General features: G+C 47.7%; 2 protein-coding genes across 2 annotated transcripts in view; one reads left to right on the top strand and one right to left on the bottom strand.

Annotated features, from left to right (window-relative positions):
• Nucleotides 1-17,458, top strand: part of CCDC57 (coiled-coil domain containing 57) — a 112,173-nt gene that overhangs the window by 93,698 nt on the left and 1,017 nt on the right. The gene's annotated exons all lie outside the window — the stretch shown is intronic.
• Nucleotides 9,734-11,308, bottom strand: LOC129648784 (protein NDRG3-like). Its single transcript, XM_055575434.1, has one exon. The coding sequence runs from the start codon at nt 11,028-11,030 to the stop codon at nt 9,903-9,905; it is 1,128 nt and encodes a 375-aa protein (XP_055431409.1). The 5' UTR covers nt 11,031-11,308; the 3' UTR covers nt 9,734-9,902.

Genomic DNA, 17,458 nt, shown 5'->3' with positions numbered 1-17,458 from the left:
CCAGGTGCCCACCTGTGCTAGGGCAGCCACTCCCACCATAAACCCATGCCATCTAGTCAGTGGGTCCCCTTTCCAAAGGAGGACTCCAAGGCCTCTGGCAGTGAGTCCCCGCCCAGGCCAGAGTTCTCAAGTCCAAACTCTCTCCCCACCCCCTGGAATTCCAGAGCGGAGACGCCTGACCTTATCCTCAGGCAGATGGTCCAGAGGGGCCAAGGTTGTCCCTGGGGTCACACAGATACTGGGCAGAAGCTCCCAAGGAATGCAAACATTCCTTCAGAAAGAGAGGAGCTGCCTTTCCCTGCCCTGGGGGCCGGACACACCTTCCCCCATTCCAGCATTCTGAGCACCGGCCCCCTGCGGCACTCCTCAAGTTTCTACCAAGGGGTCTTAGAAGGTCCTGAGCAGTCCAGCTGTGAGCCCTGCATTCTCGTGGGTAGAGGCTCTTCCCCCTGGGTGCTCCCCACTCCCTGAGGATGAACGAAAGGGGACAAAGCTTTTAAAGGGTTGGGTTTTTTTTTCTCTTTAAATGTTTGTTCTTTTGAAAATCATATTAGTTTCTCCTGAAATTAATTTTTTTTTCCTTTAACAAGGGTTGCACAAAATTTTAAGATGAAGCATGCATGAGCCTGTTAACTGCTGCTAATCCAAAGTTATTTTTAAACCCTGTGTAATAACATTTCTGTGCAGATCTCACCGTAGACATGGCACCTAAATCCTAGTTGCCAGGCTGTTCTGAGGATCCAGGAAGCAAGTAGCCAACCACTTCCTGTTCTCAGCTCAGTGTCTGCTCACATAGGGCCCGGTGCTGCCATCAGCCCAGATATCACTCTGCCCGCCACCGCGGATCCTTTTCCAACAGCTCCTGGAGGCCAAGGCTTGACATTCAGATGACGAGACCCAGAGATGTTAACGCTGCTTGCTCAAGGTCACACAGCCCCCAGTTCATGAATCAGGATCAGAATCCAAACTGTCCAACTGCTGCCCGTGAGCCCACAGAACTGAAGAAGGTCCCAGATGATAGTGCTCTGGGTGCCAGGCAACAGGTGGCTGAGTGAAGGGAGGCAGGACCATGTTGACTGCTGGGCAGTACTTGGCCAGCAGGTGGTGGGGGCCTGACCAGCCAGCCTGTCCAGCAGAAGCAGTTGATGATGCTACCCCATGGCAGTCCCTGCACAGCAGTGCGGGTTCAATAAGCCAGATCTTCCCATTTTTTAAGAGGTGTTAGAAGTCTGGTTTTTTTATATGGTGCTCAGTCACTTAGTCGTATCTGACTCTTTTGTGACTCACTGAACTATAGCCCCCCAGGCTCCTCTGCCCATGGAATTTTCCAAGCAAGAATACTGGAGTGGGTTGCCATTTCCTCCTGCAGGGGATCTTCCCGACCCAGGGATCAAACCCGTGTCTCCTGTATTGGCAGGCAGATTCTTTACCGCTGAGCCACCTGGGAAGCCCCATTTTTTTATATGGAATGTTTCAGTTTTTTAATATTGGCAACTAGTTAAAACATACAGGCCAAATTGCAGCTCAGTCTTTAAGCTACAGAAAACCCTAGAAGCCAGATCCAGCCATGCCCAGTGGTACATGGTCTGTGTGGCCTCCAGCTCCAGGGGACAGCCTCCAACAAAGCGCCTTCCCAGACCCAGAATAAAGTGACTGCCAGGCAAACTGAGATTCTCCTGCTCTGAGAGTCGTGTGATTGACTGCAGAACCAACATACGGGTCCCTTTGGTCTCATCTTTGTGGTTAGGAGCCGTTCTGCAGGGTGTCACCAGTCACTGAACAGGGCTGAGTGGGCCCTGAGGATACCAGCTTACCCTGGCATTGTGTATTTTTGAGTGGAGACTGTTCCAGGCCTCCCCTGAAGGATGCTTGGACTCAGAAGCAGCATTTGGGGCCTTTCTCTGAAGGCAGACTGATTCGGCCATGGGTCTGCCAGCTCAGCTGTGCTCTGAGGACATACAAACACACTCTGAACACAGGACCTTTGAGTCGCCTTGCCTGCGCGCTCTCAAGGCCAGGAGCATCACCATCTGGCCTCCGCACAGAAACTTTATGTTTCTCAGTAAACCCAGGGGCTGAGTGAGGAGAGCAGTTTCAGGCCCCCCAGGCGCGCCCACTGAGCAGCGCAGCCAGGACTGTTCCAGCACCCACTGGGGAGCGGGGGTCACAAGGGCCCTGCCCTGTTTGCCAGCATCACATCTGTCCTCTTGGCTCTGCACATTACTGCTCTTAGGATGGGACGGAATGAGAGGGCCAGACCTACCAGTGTGCACCACCCTTTAGCATCTTCTGTAATTGCAGCCAGAGAAATCTAAGAACCAGGGTTCTGGTCCAAGAAGGGAGCCGTGCAGTATCTTGAATTAGGTGAGCAACTCCAGCTTCCCGCCTTTACTGCTTATTATAACCTGAGACTTTTTAGGACGTAAAGTATCCTCTAAACTTTTTGAGAAATATATGGTCAAATAGGAGCTTCCCAGGTGGCGCCATGGTAAAGAATCCACCTGCCAAAGCAGGAGATGCAAGAGATGCAGGTTTTGATCTTGGTCTGGGAGGATCCCCTAGAGGAGAAAATGGCAACCCACTCCAGTATTCCTGCCTGGGAAATCCCATGGACAGAGGAGCCTGGCAAGGTACAGTCCAGTGGATTGCAAAGAGTCAGAGACAATTGAGCATGTGCGCACTCGCTCACACACACACCCCCCCCCCCCCACCACACACACACACACACACAGTCAAATAGATCTTTGTTAGCTCTTTTTTGAAGTTGTTATGATGAAACAGCTTTTCCTGCCACTTGGGAAAAAAACTTGTGTTGAAATAACTTTTAAAACAAAGTAAATACTTTGATGTAGCCAAATTGGCGTCTACTTCAGTGCTGTTTTTTCTGGGGCCACAGCATGACTGGCATTCACTCCTACTCCTGGCCAGACTAAGGACTATACATTAACATCCACCCCTGCATAGACGAAATACCTGAAACAGCTGTTTTCAGACGTCGGAAAATAGGTAGCAGAGGACCGTGATCCTTGAACGAGGAAGACAAACGAGGCGCCTGTCGGGCCCCCTGGCTTTCTGCCCCAAGGCATCTTCTGGTTTCAGTCACAGGGACGGGAGTACCAAGCAAGGCGCAGTGCCTTCTCTGGTGGAGGAAGCAGGAATGGGTGTCTGGGAAGGCAGAGGGGCTGGAAGTTGCAGGAAAGATTCGCGGGGAGGGGGTGGGGATGGGGGGGCGGGGTATGCAGAAGAGAGCTCCATAAATCCTCGTAGGAATTGTCTTGAGTCTTTACCTCTTTACCGTGTCCTAGTTCATTGATGTGCAGAATAAAACTCCACAAATTCAGGCAAAGAGAAGATAAGCAGCTTGTATGGGTAACCATATCCAGACCTCTAAGATGGTGAGGAGATAGTCAATCTCCAGCCTTCATTCATTGGAGACCCAGAGAAGTCACACCTTGGTCATAGAGCTATGTCTCTGAAGTGCAGACTCATCTAGACTTACCCTAGAAAGGCTCAAAAACAAGTCTTTGAAATGACGAAATGAGAACCTAACAGCCTGTAAAACAAAGCTCAACATTCTTAAAAAGACGAAATTCCAACACAATACCTAAAATGTACAATAGCCAGTTAAAAATATCAAGACTTGTGAAGAAGCAGGAAAATGTGATCCAAAGCCAAGAGGATAACCGTTCAATGGAAAGAGATCCAGAAATGACAGAAATGAGGAAATAAGCAAACAAAGATGTTGAAATGACTGTTACGACTATATTCAGATATTTAAAGGAAAACAATGATAAGAACTGAAACTATAAAAAAGAACCAAACAACACTTCCAGAGATTGAAAAATACAGTATTTGATAAGGAAAACACATTGGATGGGATTAACAGTAGAATAGAGATAGCAGAAGGAAAAACAAGGAACTTGAAGACATAACAATAGGATCAACCCAAAGTGACACACAGAGAGAAAGCATAAGGCACAGAAAACAGCTCTGGCAACCTGAAAGAGGGCATCCCCCAGTCTAACAGGGGGGAAGGAGGGGCAGAAAGAGTGTTTGAAGAAATGATGCCCTTTTTTCCCCCTAAATTTGATGAAAACTCCTAACTCACTGATTCAAAAAATTTGTCAACCCCAAGCACCAGGATAAACACACAGGCACAAATTCAATCCAGGGAATATCATAACCAAGTTACTGAAAATCAGCAAAAAAGTAAAATCTTAAAAGCAGTCAAAGAAAAGACACATTACTTGAAGATGAATGAAGATAAAAATTATGACAGACCTCTCTTCAGAAACTATAGCTACGAGACAACAAGGGATCATCAATTGTCTCCAAGCTGAAAGAAAAAGGAGCTCACAAAGTAGAATTCTGTATCTAGCAAAAAGATCCTTTAAAAATGGAGCCAAAATAAAGGCATTCACAGACAAACCAGATAGAATCCATCACCAGCAGACCTTCACTGCAAGAAATAGTGAAGGACATTCTTCCGGCAAAGGAAATGATGGCAAATGAAAATTGGGGTCGTCAGAAAGAAATACAGAGGCTGCAGGTGAGTCTGTGGATAAATAATGGAAATAGGCTTACGGTTTTCTTTGGAAGATCACTGGCTGTTTAAAGCACACGTGATGACAGTGTATGATGGGCTTTGTGATACATATACAAGTGAAATGTACGACAAGGTGGCATAAATGATGGGAAGGGGAACAGAAAGCACGCTCCTATTGGGCTCTTATCCGTGAACTTGCATAATGCTCCTTCAAGGTAGAATGTGACAAACTAAAAATGTATACACCATAGAGCACCATTCAAAACAACAAACAAACGAGGTGCAAAGATGTGTAGCTAATAGGGTTGTAGTAGAGATAAAATGGGATTTAAAAACACAAATTCAAGAGTAGGCAGGAAGAGACTTCCCTGGTGGTCTAGTGGCTAAGACTCTGCACTCCCAATGCAGGGGGCCCAGATTTGATCCCTGATCAGGAAGCTAGATCCCACACGCTGCAGTTAAAGATCCTACATGCTGAAACTAAAAAAAGATCCCGAACGCCACAGTAAATATCCAAGATCCTGGATGCCACAACTAAGACCCAGCATCACCAAATAAATAAATATTTAAAAAAAAAAAAACAAAAACTATAAAACGTCCAGAAGAAATCATAGGAGATCTTTGTGACTTTGGGATAGACTAAAATTTCTTAGGATAGAAAAAAGTCTCAACCTTAAAAAAATTTGATGGATTGGGCTTCATCAAAATGTTAAAGTTCTGCTTCTGCAATGACACTCTCAAGAAGGTGAAAAGATAAGCTGGGAGAAAAGATTTGAACACATATCAAGGACCTGATCCAGAATATACAAAGAACTTTACAACTTAGTGGTAAATAAATAAGCCCAATTTTTAAAACAGCCAAAATACTACAGAAGACACTTCAAAAAAGAAGAGATACAAATGGCCAGCAAGCCCATGAAAGATACTCAGTGTTAGTCATCAGGGAAATGCAAAGTTAAACCACAGTGAGGAGGCCTGGCGTGCTGTGACTCATGGGGTTGCAAGGAGTCGGACACGACTGAGCAACTGAACTGAACTGAACTGAGGTGCCACTACACAGTCACTCAGCCAACCGAAACCTTACAATAATATGGTGATATCAGTACAATCGTAGCAAACACAGGGAGCCGCTGGAACTCACACTGCCTGAGAGAACGCAGGGTGGTCAACTGCTTTGGAAAACAGTCTGGCAGTTTCTTAAAAAAAACAAACTTGCAGTTGCTCTCGCCTCCTCAGATGGTCCACACTGTGTCTGGGGAGTGTGTTTCTCTCTAAATAAATCCACTTCTTACCTATCAAAAAGCAAAAAACATGCTACACGACTCAGCCATTCAGTTCCATGGTAACCATGTAAGAGAAACATCCACGCCCCAAAGGCCTTAACACGAATGTCCGACTGGAAACAACACAAGTGTGCATCAGCAGGTAAATGGAAAAGCAGATTGCTGTGGAGCAGTGTGATGTGCTGCTTCTCCATTTATCTGCTGATGGTCAGTGGTAAAGAGTCTGCCTGCCAATGCAGGAGATGTGGGTTGGATCCCTGGGTCTGGAAAATCCCCTGGAGAAGGGAATGACAACCCACTCCAGTATTCTTGCCTGGAAAATCCCATGGACAAGAGGAACTTGGCAGGCTACTGTCAACGGGCTTGCAGGAGTCGGACACGATTGAGGGACAAAACAAGTATGCCGTACTCCTGCTCGACAAGCAAAAGAACTACCAGTACATATGACAACAGGACTGAAGCTCAGAAACATTGCTTTGATCTCTGGAAGAACCAGACATCAAGCAGTCCCTAGTGTACTTTTTTTTTAATGTTTTTATTTTTGGCTGCGCTGGGTCTTTGTTGCTGCATGGGTTTTTGTCTAGGTGCAGTCAGTGGGGGCCACTCTCTAGCTGCAGTGCACGAACTTATTGCAGTGGCTTCTCTTGTGGAGCACAGGCTGCAGAGCGCAAAGGCTTCAGCAGCTGCAGCTCGTGGGCTCAGCAGCTGCAGCTCTGAGGCTCTTGAACTCTGGCTCAGTAGTTGTGGGGCACAAGCCTAGCTGATCCCAGATGAGGGATCAAACCTGTATCTCCTACATTGGCAGGTGGATTCTTCATCTCTGAGCCACCAGGGAATCCCCCTAGGGTACCCTTTTTTTATGTGAACTTCTAGAAACGACCTACATAGTGATGACAAAAAGCAGATCGGTGGTTGCTTCAGGCTGGGAGTAGGGATGTTTGGGGTTGAAGGAAATGTTCCATAGACATAGATGTATAGATTTTATACAACCCATTGAAATGTACCCCTAAAATGGGTGCGTTTTATTGTATATAAATTATAGCTCAATAGAAGTTATTAAAAAAAAAAAAAAAACGCAAAAGATCTCCTATGCTCAGCATCACCCAGACAGCAGCTGGGAGCAGCATATTCTGGAGAGCTCTGGCCTTCTGCTCTTGATGTTCTGTCTCTCTCCTGCTGCATGGTCCCTCCTGATCTTGGTTTCTAGTCTGAGTTATCTATGTCTGTTCCAGGCAAAATCAAGAAGAGCCAAAGTAGGACAGACACCCAGTGTCAACTCTCCTCACGGCACTGCAGATCCTTGCAGAATTCTTGTAATTTGTATCAATTTACTCAGGCCCTCTTAATTATCCTCCACTGGGCACTCAGGCCTCCTCAGGGAGGTCATTACTGTCGACAGTGCCCTCCCAGCGGGGCCCCAGAGCCTCTTGGAAGGGCCTCAAGAGCCCTGAAGGTGGGAGGGTGGAAGAGCCTTTGGCATCCTACGCTCATCCCAGCCAGGGCTGTCCTTTCCCGCAAGCCTGCACTCGAGACTTTGTTTGAAGAAATAGTAACTCAACTTAAAAAAAAAAGAAGTATAGAATCAGTGTATAGAACAAACCCACCCACTTCTGTTTTTGTTTTGTTTTTATCCATAAGGGGTTATTTGCTCTCTGGAGAACACTGCACATTTCACACTTTGTCAAGAGAGGGAGGGCCCCGAGGCGCTGGTAGCAGAAGCAGCAGTGGGAAGAGCAGCCACCCTCTGGCCACAGACAGCCACGACGGGGCATATCAAGCTGTGTTCCAGCGAGACTTCATTTTCAAAATAGGGCAGGCTGACTTAGAGTTTTCTTACGGTTTCCAGTACTTTATTCTATTTGCTGGAAGGTCACAGTTCTTCAGAGAAGTGCTCTGTAGTACATAGCAGGCTCATCTGTCCATCCTTCTTGCTGAACTTCCTTGGTGGTGATGGTTTAGTCGCTAAGTCGTGTCCGACTCTTGCGACCCCATGGACTGCAGCCCGCCAGGCCCCTCTGTCCATGAGATTCTCCAGGCAAGAATACTGGAGTGGGTTGCCATTTCCTCCTCCAGGGGATCTTTCTGACCGACCCAGGGATTGAACCAAGGTCTCCTGCATTACAGGCAGATTCTTTATCAACTGAGCTATGAGGAAAGCACCAACACTTTGTCTTGCGGTGCTTTTTTCCCTAAGTGGATGATCCTGGTATCTTCAGACAGTGACTGTTTCTTTCCTTCAGTGCTTGTAGTCCTGTTTCATTTAATTTCCTTACAGAGCTGGTTGGGGCCCTGAAACCGTGTTAACAGGAGTGTCATCAGGGGCATCTTGTCTCATTCTCTGACTTGAAGAGATTGAGGCTGATTTTGCACTAAAGTGATTGCCGTGAATTTTTAAATATAACCTCTGTCAAGTTAAAATTTTTCCCTTACGTTCTTGATTTACCAAGAGTTTTCATCATGAATAAGTGTTAAACCTCATCAGATGTTTTCCTGCATTGATTAAGATAATCATATATATATATTTTTCTTATTGTGATGAAATACGGTGGTAGATTTTCTGATACGGAACCCGCCTTGCATTATTGGGATAAACTATACTTGATATATTTTTAATACTAATTTGGCTTGCTAATGTTGATATATATAGTTTTTATAGCTACATTTTTTTTTTTTTAACAATGAGAGATATACAGCTTTATTTCGTCATCTGTAAAAAGTCGTATTTCGGCAGAGTGATGCATTCCCTATCTGAGCAGAAAGCGAATGCTACGTCTGAAAAGCCCCTTCCTAGGACTGAAATTGTGTAACCCTGAGCTGACATCTCTGTGCTGTCAAAGTGGGACCCTTACTGGGTGGCAGTTGTTTTCACACTCCTGGAGACACTCTCTGGGTGGCTGTGACCCCTTCACATAGCAGTGGACCGAACACAATTCTACCTGGATGGGGTGCCCTTATGGTCCCTTCCCTCTTAGAAGAGGGAATTCACAGGATTAACTTTCTGAGAAATGGGTTCTATCTTTCATTTAGGCTCCATTAACTCTTCTGAAATCAAGGTTATACTTATAAAGCATCATATTGTGTTAATGTCTGATTCTCTCTCTCCAGCTATTTCCTCAGCATCTATATAATTTTCAGGCTATACTTCCCCCTTCTGGGGGGATGGAGAGTGCTTCTCCTGGGAGGCGCCTCCTTCCAATGTCTGGTGTGTGGCATCAGACACTGCAGAGACATCAATTTTGCTCTGACAGAGCAGAGGCCTGGAATTTTGTTTTCCACCTTCCTGCGCTAAGAGAGTCCAGTAATTAAGCCACACTCATTCCTTCAGAAAAATGCCACATTGCATCAGAATGTCATCGTTCATGGGCTTCTAAGAGAACATATCCCTTCCTTTCATTTATAGGCTACATGAATTCAATTGGACAGGAGAAGGTGGCTGGCCACCTGGCCTGCTTTTCTATGTAACAGGTTCCCTTCTATTGGTCATAATCAACAATCCAAACAGGAATTATGATCTTCCACCTTCCTCAGATCTCCTCTCTCCTGAAGTCACTTCACAAATCTTGACCATCAGAGAGGAACCAAAAGAGAATGTAATGGCCTCCCTAGAAACCTGTTCTGCATATTTCTCCTAAAAACATCACTGAAAATGCAAAAAAAAAGAGTCCCTTTTTCTGTTTTTGTCTGCAGAAGCTCTACAAGAAAGCATGTCTAAAATCACAAAACTATGCACACACAAACACAGACACGCGTGCTCACACACATACGTCAGGAATCAAAGAATCCTAGATACATAGTTGGGAAAGCACAGGGAAAAGCTGGTAAGAGAAGATATGGAGATCTGATCAGCTAAAGAGGTTGGAATGTAACAGAAATGGGATGGAAGTGGTTCTTGGTACATACAAAAAGGAGGGTGGGCAGGCAGAGAGGATGATAAATCCAGGATACCAGAAAGAGAGAGTCAGTGGCCATGCAGGAGTTAAAGATAGATGCCAGATTGCTGGATGAAGTGTTATATTATGGAGTGGCTGTTTGAAGGAGGATGGACTTGCATGGTCCTGGGGAGGAGCATTTGCTTAGCAGGACACTTCCATGGTCTGGTGTCTGTCCAGAACATCAGGGGACTCAGAGGATTCTTGAGTTCCATCTGACTGATTGCTGGCAACAGATCGGCTGAAGGCACTTTCTCCAGAGCCGATGCTACTTGAGGTGGAGTGGGTTCGGGATTGGGCGAGCCGGGTCATGCTGGCAGATGGGATGTAGCCCATTCCCTGCAAAAAGTACTTGAAGGCCTCGGTGAGCTTCCCAGGCTGAACTACTTGGGGTAGTCCGCCACAGTCTGCCATCTTGAGCAAAGTTGTATTTACAGGATTCAGGCGAGAATTGCATTCAACCACAGCCTCAACTGCGGGTGAACTGTCACCAACCACCAGTAAAGTAGAGCACTTTAACGTCTTTGATTTGTTATCATTTTGTCCCAGAATGGGTCTTTCAATCTCCAGGTCTTTGCGTCCGTTATACGAGCCCAGGAAGAGCTGTAGGTTTTCCTGGTTGATATCTTGGGCAATATGCAGTCTGTAGGTCTGAATCAGGTCCAGGTTGGCCTGCAACTCTTCCTGCCCAAAGTGATGAGACAAAATAATGTCCACAACGTTGGTTGTCAAGCCTGAGAGTTTGGAAGCTGCCCAGTCAATCCAGCCTTTAGCACAAGGGTCAACATTAATGAGCACAAGACCTTCCACAAGCTCTGGGTGATTGAGTGCAAATCTGCTGAGGATGTAAGCTCCAGCTCCAACCCCAATCCCAATGATGCTTTTCAGATTTAAGTGGGTGAGAACAGGAGGCAGCATTTCGGCCAGCTCATCCATGGTGGGGTACTGGTACCCAGTTGGGAAGGAGGGTGCACCTTCCTGCTGGCCTGGGGCATCCACATGACAGACAGCAAAGTGCTGGGTGATCTCCTGCATGTGCTCAAAGTTAAAGAATGCATTGAAACAGGATTTGTGATTGAGGCCAATGTCATGGTATGTTAGAATGACTGGTCTGTTTCCCTTCGGCAGGCCTCTGATAGTGACGTGGACCATACCGTGAGCTGTTTCTATGTCATGTTCCTGACAGTCAAAGTCCTGGAAGTTTCGTGTACCATTCTTATCATTTAGAAGTGGTTTGATCTCTGTGAGTTGAACATCCTGAAGTTCATCCATGAGGCCAGATGAGAGTAGAGGATTCTCAAGAATAAATCAGTAACTCTGAAGCTCCGGCAACTGCCGTCAGCGCAGCAGCGGCGGCAGCTATAGCTACATTTATAAGTTAAATATTCCTGTGATTTTTTTTTCTTTGGCTTGTATTTATCTGGTTAGAAATGTAGATTACCTCATAAAATGAGCTCTTTTTCTACTTTTCTGAGTAGTTGGAATAAGATAGAAATTGACTATTCCTTGAAATTTGGATCTCTTCTTTTGAAAATTCAGTAGAACCTCCTGTAAAGCCGTCTGAGCCACAAGTCTTTGGGGAGGGAAGTTTTTGATCATCATTTCAGTTTTCTTATTAATTATTGGATATTTAAATGCTTTTTTTTTTTGGTACTGGTTTTGGAACTTTCCATTTCATCTAGATTTTATTAACTTACTAGTGAACAGGTGTTTATAACATTCATTTTTACCCAGTCATTCCCCTGCCATGTTCATTTTCTCTCCCTTTTTTTTTTTTTTTTTTTGGATCCATCTTGGCAGAGGTTAATCTTATTCATCTCTGCAGACAACAGTTTGAGTTCTGCTGATGCTCTGTGCTCCTTGTTTTCTTGGAGTTTCCATTTCACTGAATCTTGCCTTTAATGCTACGACTTCCTTTTTCTTGTTCCCAAGTTCATTCTGTTCCTTTCTCTCCAGTTTCTCCCCCTGAAGGCTAGCTCATCTCCTGGTAGATGAGATGTTAGTATTTCCAGATAAGTGTATTGGCAGCCGCTTGAGCTATGTCCTACAAATTCTGAGATTCAATTCTAAATATTTTTTTAATTCACCATATGGTTTCCTATATAACTCAAGGATTATTCAGTAATAAGTTAGTGTGCAAGCAGAAGGGATTTGGGGAGATTTTGATGTTGGTTTCTAACTTTATTTTATTAATATTCTATTTGGAATGAATGGAGACTTGCCCTGTGGCCTGAGGGGCTTTCCAGGTGGCAGTAGTGGTAAAGAACCTGCCTGCCAGTGCAGGAGACATAAGAGACGAGGTTCGATCCCTGGGTCAGGAAGATCCCCTGGAGAAGGAAATGGCAACCCACTCCAGTATTCTTGCCTGGAGAATCCCATGGACAGAAGAACCTGGTGGGCTACAGTCCATGGGGCTGCAAAGAGTATATGTGGTCTGATTCTGTGTATGGTCTGTGTTTGGCAAAAAAAAGAAAGTGTACTATCTGCCTACTAGTTTAGACATCTCTGTGTCTAATAACTCAAACTAATTAATTCCGTTGACTAAGTCTTTGCCGTCTCTGTATGGGTTTATGATCAATAGGGGTGATTAAAACCTCCACCTACCTGTTTTTGGATTATCTACTTTGCCTTGCAGCTCTCTTTCAGATGTTATTTGGTGTGTTTTGAAGTTGTCCCTTCACCTGGACTCAGAGTTCTTCTTTACACCTTATGACAGTTTGTGCCTGACTTTATTTTATTTTTTGTTTGCTTTCAATTTTTATGTATCTTTTTTGGTTTTGTTTTTGGCCACACCACCACAAGTCATGTGAGATCTTATTCCCTGACGAGGCCCCCTGCAGTGGAAACAGACTCCTAACCATTAGACCACCAGAGGATTCCTTGTCTTTTGTTTTAAATGGGTTTAAAACATCTTACACATCTTGTTGAATCTTGTTTGTTTTGAATAAATCCAACTTGAGAATTTTTCTTCATTGATGAATTTAACTCATTTATCTATTGGGCTTAATTCTCCATGTTATTTATTTCTCATCTGTTTACTTTATTCCTGTTTATTTTTTCTATATTCCTACCTTTCATCAGAGAAATCAAGTTTCCTTCTGCTGCATTATAAGTTACACAGTCTACTTTTGCCCAAGGATAATCTCACTCACACGTGTTTACACAGCCCTATTGATTTCTCACACTTGTTACCACTTCTGCGTTTCCCCTCCATAGGCATGTTCTTTACGCGCTCCCTTTCTCCCCACATCTGGCCATCCCACCCCCATCACAGCCACAATGTCTGGAATTCTCATTTTGGGTTGTTGTGGGTTTGTATAGATTTGATTTCCCTATTTCTCAAGTGTCCGGCAGCTTCTTCTATATTTGTTTTTCTCCATATGTAAGCACTTCTCCCAAGAGTATTCTCAATGTGGCTCCTTAGATGGAACCAGAATTTTTATCCCAGTTGTTTGACAAACCCTCCTGCCTGCATCCCTGTAGGGATTTTAAACTTTGTGTTTAACAGAGTTCAGTACAAAGATGTAGAAGTTTATGTGTAAGTTTAGCAGATCCAAATTATGTCCTCTGTTAACATCCTATAAGAATATCATTCATTCTTCAAGTAAGCACAGTAACAGTGAAACATGCTGGGAAATGAGGGATTTGTTTTATTTATTTAGTCTTATCTTTGGCTGCGCTGGATCTTCTGGGTCTTGGTTGCTGCACATGGGCTTTCTCCAGTACGGTGACCAGGCGCTGCTCTCTGGTTGCGGAGTGTGGGCTTCTCTTGTGGAGCACGGGCTCGAAGGCACACAGGCTGCAGTTGTGGTGTATGCCAGGTTAGTTGCCCCGAGGTGTGTGGCATCTTCCCTGGCCAGGGGTCGAACTGGTGTTCCTTTCATTACAAGGCAGGTTTTTAACCACTGGACCACCAGGGAAGCCCGGCATTTGCTTTTTAACTTGGGAAAGATGGTGAAAGATTGTCTGTGCTTTGCATATGTGGCTCTCATTGGTCTGGGTGCAGCCTGAGCACTCAGCTGCCCTCTGTCGTCCCAGAGTGGGCACCAGCCAGGCTTGGAGGCCCAGCTGCTGCTTTCCGCTGCCTCCCGACCCCCAGCCCCCGCATCCTGACCTCTGTCCTGATGCTGTTTCCCCCTCCTCCACTTCACCCCTGCACTCAAGAGCCTGCCCCCTCTGCCCACCCACCCGACACGGCCTTTCCCAGCCCCTCTCCTCTGAGGAGCTGGGCCTCAGACAGGGCCTGAGGCGGGTAGGGTCACGACGGAGGCAGTGCTGGCTCTCCTCTGCCGCAGAGCCTTCCCCTCTAAATCCCCTGCCTGAGGCACTTCCCGAAGCCCAGGATGGGAGCCACACGGGGCTACACTGGGGGGCACTAGCAGACAGTCCTGGGTGAGCCCAGAACCAGGGGGGAGATACCCCCAAAAACGATGGTAAGAAGGAGCAATTGGGGTTGGCGTCAGGCGTTAACTTCAGGAAGTGGGGGGGGGCGGGGAGTGGTGATGCTGGTCTGTTAACCAGGGCTGTCTGGTCAGCGCCCCCAGCCCACGGCTGGGAGTGGCTGCAGGGCCCTGAGGATCTGGCATTTCCTGCCTGCCCCTCCACGCTGCTGAAGGGAGTCAAGTCTGGAAGTATCAGCCCAGAGCCTCTGCACCAGGGGCCTGCAGCAGTTCCCAGGCAGGCAGGGCTGCTCGGGACAGGCTTGGGGGTCCATGTCACCCACCATCGACACCTTTCATACACTGAAGGCTTGGGACTCTACCCCACAGGATTTGGGGCAGGGAGTGTAACAGAAGCTAACTTTTAACCACTGATTCACAAGGATGCCCAGGGTGAGGGTGAGGAGCCCTAGGGGGCATAATTCCCCCAACTTGAGAAATGTAGAACTCGGGGACTCAAGGTGCTCCCAGGGAAGCAGGAGAGAGGTCTCAGCAGAAGTGAGGGGCCATCAGCACCCAGAGGGAATCACCCCAGAGAGGAGAGGGAAGGCCCAGCAAGACCAGCAGAGGCTGAAGTGAGCCTGAGGAGGTCCTGCCCCTTGTGGCCAAGGCTACAACTGGGACCTGAGTCTTGAATAGTGCCCCAGCTCCACAGAAGGTTCTGGAGAACCAGGGCGGACATGGCTCCATATCCCCTTTCTCAGGAGCTCAGGGAGTGCCTTTCCAATTGCCTTTAGAGGCCCAACGTGCCTGTGCTCAGAGCCACCCTGATGCGCAAGCAGATGGGAAGACAACTGAGAAGGGAGCTGGGCAGGAGCTCCAAGCAGCCAGAGAGCTGGGACCCTTACAGGCCCCTGTGCGCAGAGAGCCCCAGGAGGCCCCGAGATAGGAGACTAACCCTCCTCCCCCCGGGGCTCTGGTCCATGAGACGTGGCAGGCTCTAGGTCAGTAAGGGAAGGTCATGGGGAAGACCACCCACCAAAAGGGCAGGTCCACAAACCCCTCGACTCAGTCAGCCCCTGCCCAGCCCCCATCCTGCCCCCAGGTTCATACTGGGAGGTCTTGGGCATTTCACTGAACCTTCCCAAAGGCTGGGGCTGTACCAGCAGCCCGTAGGAGGTGAGTGCTATGCCCCTAAATGTCCCTGAAGCCTCATCAAAGTCCAGAGCAGAAAGAGAGCAGAACGGGTTAGGCGAGGAGGAGACGGCAGAGAGCACCATGGGGGCCTCGCTTCCACACCCCACCCCCTGAGTGAAGTCTGAGTGAGGGCACAGATCACTCAAGCAGAGACCACGGCTCGGGCACAGGAAGTGTCCTAAGTCGAGCAGGCCTGACTTATTCAGCTTCATGCCTGAGCCAGGACTGCCATGCTCTGGACACCTGTCCTGAAGGAGCCAGTCACCCCCTCAGGGTGACTTTGCAGGGAGAGGGGCAGAAACCAGTGCCCTGCAAGGCTGGCTGTGCCATCCTTTCAGCTCAGAGGCCCTGCTCCTAGGCAGACAAGTTGGTCAGCCCAGCCTGTGCTTCCAGCAGAAACACTGGAACCACCTGCTTAGCATCTGGCTGAACTAGCAGTCAGCTCCTAACCACTGGCCACAGGGAGCACAGCCTCCCAAGCAAAGGTCTTGAGCCCTAGGCTGGCCCTTCTCCCTACGCCTCGTCCCCCAGGCAGACAATGGGATGGACTCAGGTCATGCCCACGAACCCTTGAAGGGGCTGGTCCCTCAAGTTGTAGGGAGGGACCCCCAGCATCACAGTGGTCAGGCTCCTGACCCTGACCCTTTCCACTGGCAATGGCCTTCCAGAAGGAAACCAAGTTAGCAGGACAGGGCTGACCAGACATCCCTTAACAAGCACTTGTAAAGACATTTGGGTGTGAAGGTCTCTGTGTAGAGAGGAAGAATTCACCCAGGGTTGAAGAACCAAAGACATGGGTGCTTTCTTAATGAGGGAGGAGCAGCCATGGCCACAGGAAGTAAAGGGAAACCTGGGGATATCCAGGGACCCACATCCTCACCCTACTCCAGGACCTGGCCCTGGCAGGCAGGGGGCAGGGGGAGAGCAGGACCTGGCTCAGCTTTGGGTCTGAGGGCACAAGGAGAGGCCACTGGGTGTGACCCCTGAAGCCCCCAGGAAAGGAGAAGCAGCTCCAGACATCTCCAGAGGCCAGAGGAGTAGAAAGGGCACAAGACGAGAGAGGGGACCAGGGCCTGGGTACCCCTGGCCAGCGCCCAGCTCATGGTGCTGGAGTCACTGCAAGAAGCCTGGCTCACAGCCCTGTGTGTGCTTTCCAAGTCCCGGCCTTTCCTGTCACCCAGCTCCATGCCAACCCTGTGCTTTCCCTCCAGAGGCTGTGCGGCTGCTCTGCTGGCCTTTCCCCAGACTGGCGTCTGAGCCAGTTTGGCCCCTGTCATCCACCGTGCAGCACGTGGCCATGTGCTGGGCGGGCCCCTCCAGACTGCTCAGTGCCGCAGCACCAGGCCCACGGTGGTGGGCTCGGTGACACTGGGCAGATGCTGTGTGTCCCTGAAGTGTGTCTCACATGTGTGATACGCCAGCACCAGGCAGCCAGGCCCCGCCTATCCTGTCTTGACGCCCTGTGTCAGCGTTCTTTTATTTTTTACATTTAATTTTTTTGGCTAAGCCACATGGCATGCGGGATCATGACCCCAACCAGGGATCGAACTCATGCCCCTTGCATTGGAAGCACAGCATCTTAACCCTGCGTGCTGGGCCAGCCCAGGAAGGAGAGCAGCCACTGAGCTTGCATTATCTCACCACTGCTTTTTTTTTTTTTTTTTTTTTTCATTTTTTATTTATTTGTATACAGTTTTTAAAGGTTATGCTCCATTAACAGTTATTACAAAATACTGTCCACATTCCACATGTTGTACAATACAGTCTTGTAGCCTCACAGTTGCTTTTTAATAACATCTTACTGGTACTTTTTTTTTTTTTTAAAGAAATACATTTTTAGTTTTAAAAACTAGGAAAACAGTGAAAAGCTCAAGGGACTTTTCAAACATCACCTAGAGTGCCCTTGTGCAAAGACAGTTGTTGCCAGTATTTGGGGAGGGCTGCCCATACTTAGAGCATGTGCTATAGCTCCAGGGTCCTTGGCTTGGGCCTGGCCACGCGCATCAGGGCTGCTGTGCCGCTGGAGATGCTCCCAAGCATGGCCAGAGGGCACAGGGTAGATGACAGCCTGGGAAGTGCCGTGAGTCAACCATTAACCTCGGAACCTCCGAGGGACCCATTATG

The sequence above is a fragment of the Bubalus kerabau genome, chromosome 4, assembly GCF_029407905.1.
Source record: "Bubalus kerabau isolate K-KA32 ecotype Philippines breed swamp buffalo chromosome 4, PCC_UOA_SB_1v2, whole genome shotgun sequence".
NCBI classification, from domain to species: domain Eukaryota; kingdom Metazoa; phylum Chordata; class Mammalia; order Artiodactyla; family Bovidae; genus Bubalus; species Bubalus kerabau.
Note: the sequence above shows the minus strand (reverse complement) of the source record. Positions and strands in the feature narration are given on the sequence as shown.

Excerpts from the sequence above, each read along its gene's own strand:
- LOC129648784 (XM_055575434.1), bottom strand. The coding sequence starts at position 11,030 with ATGGATGAACTTCAGGATGTTCAACTCACAGAGATCAAACCACTTCTA.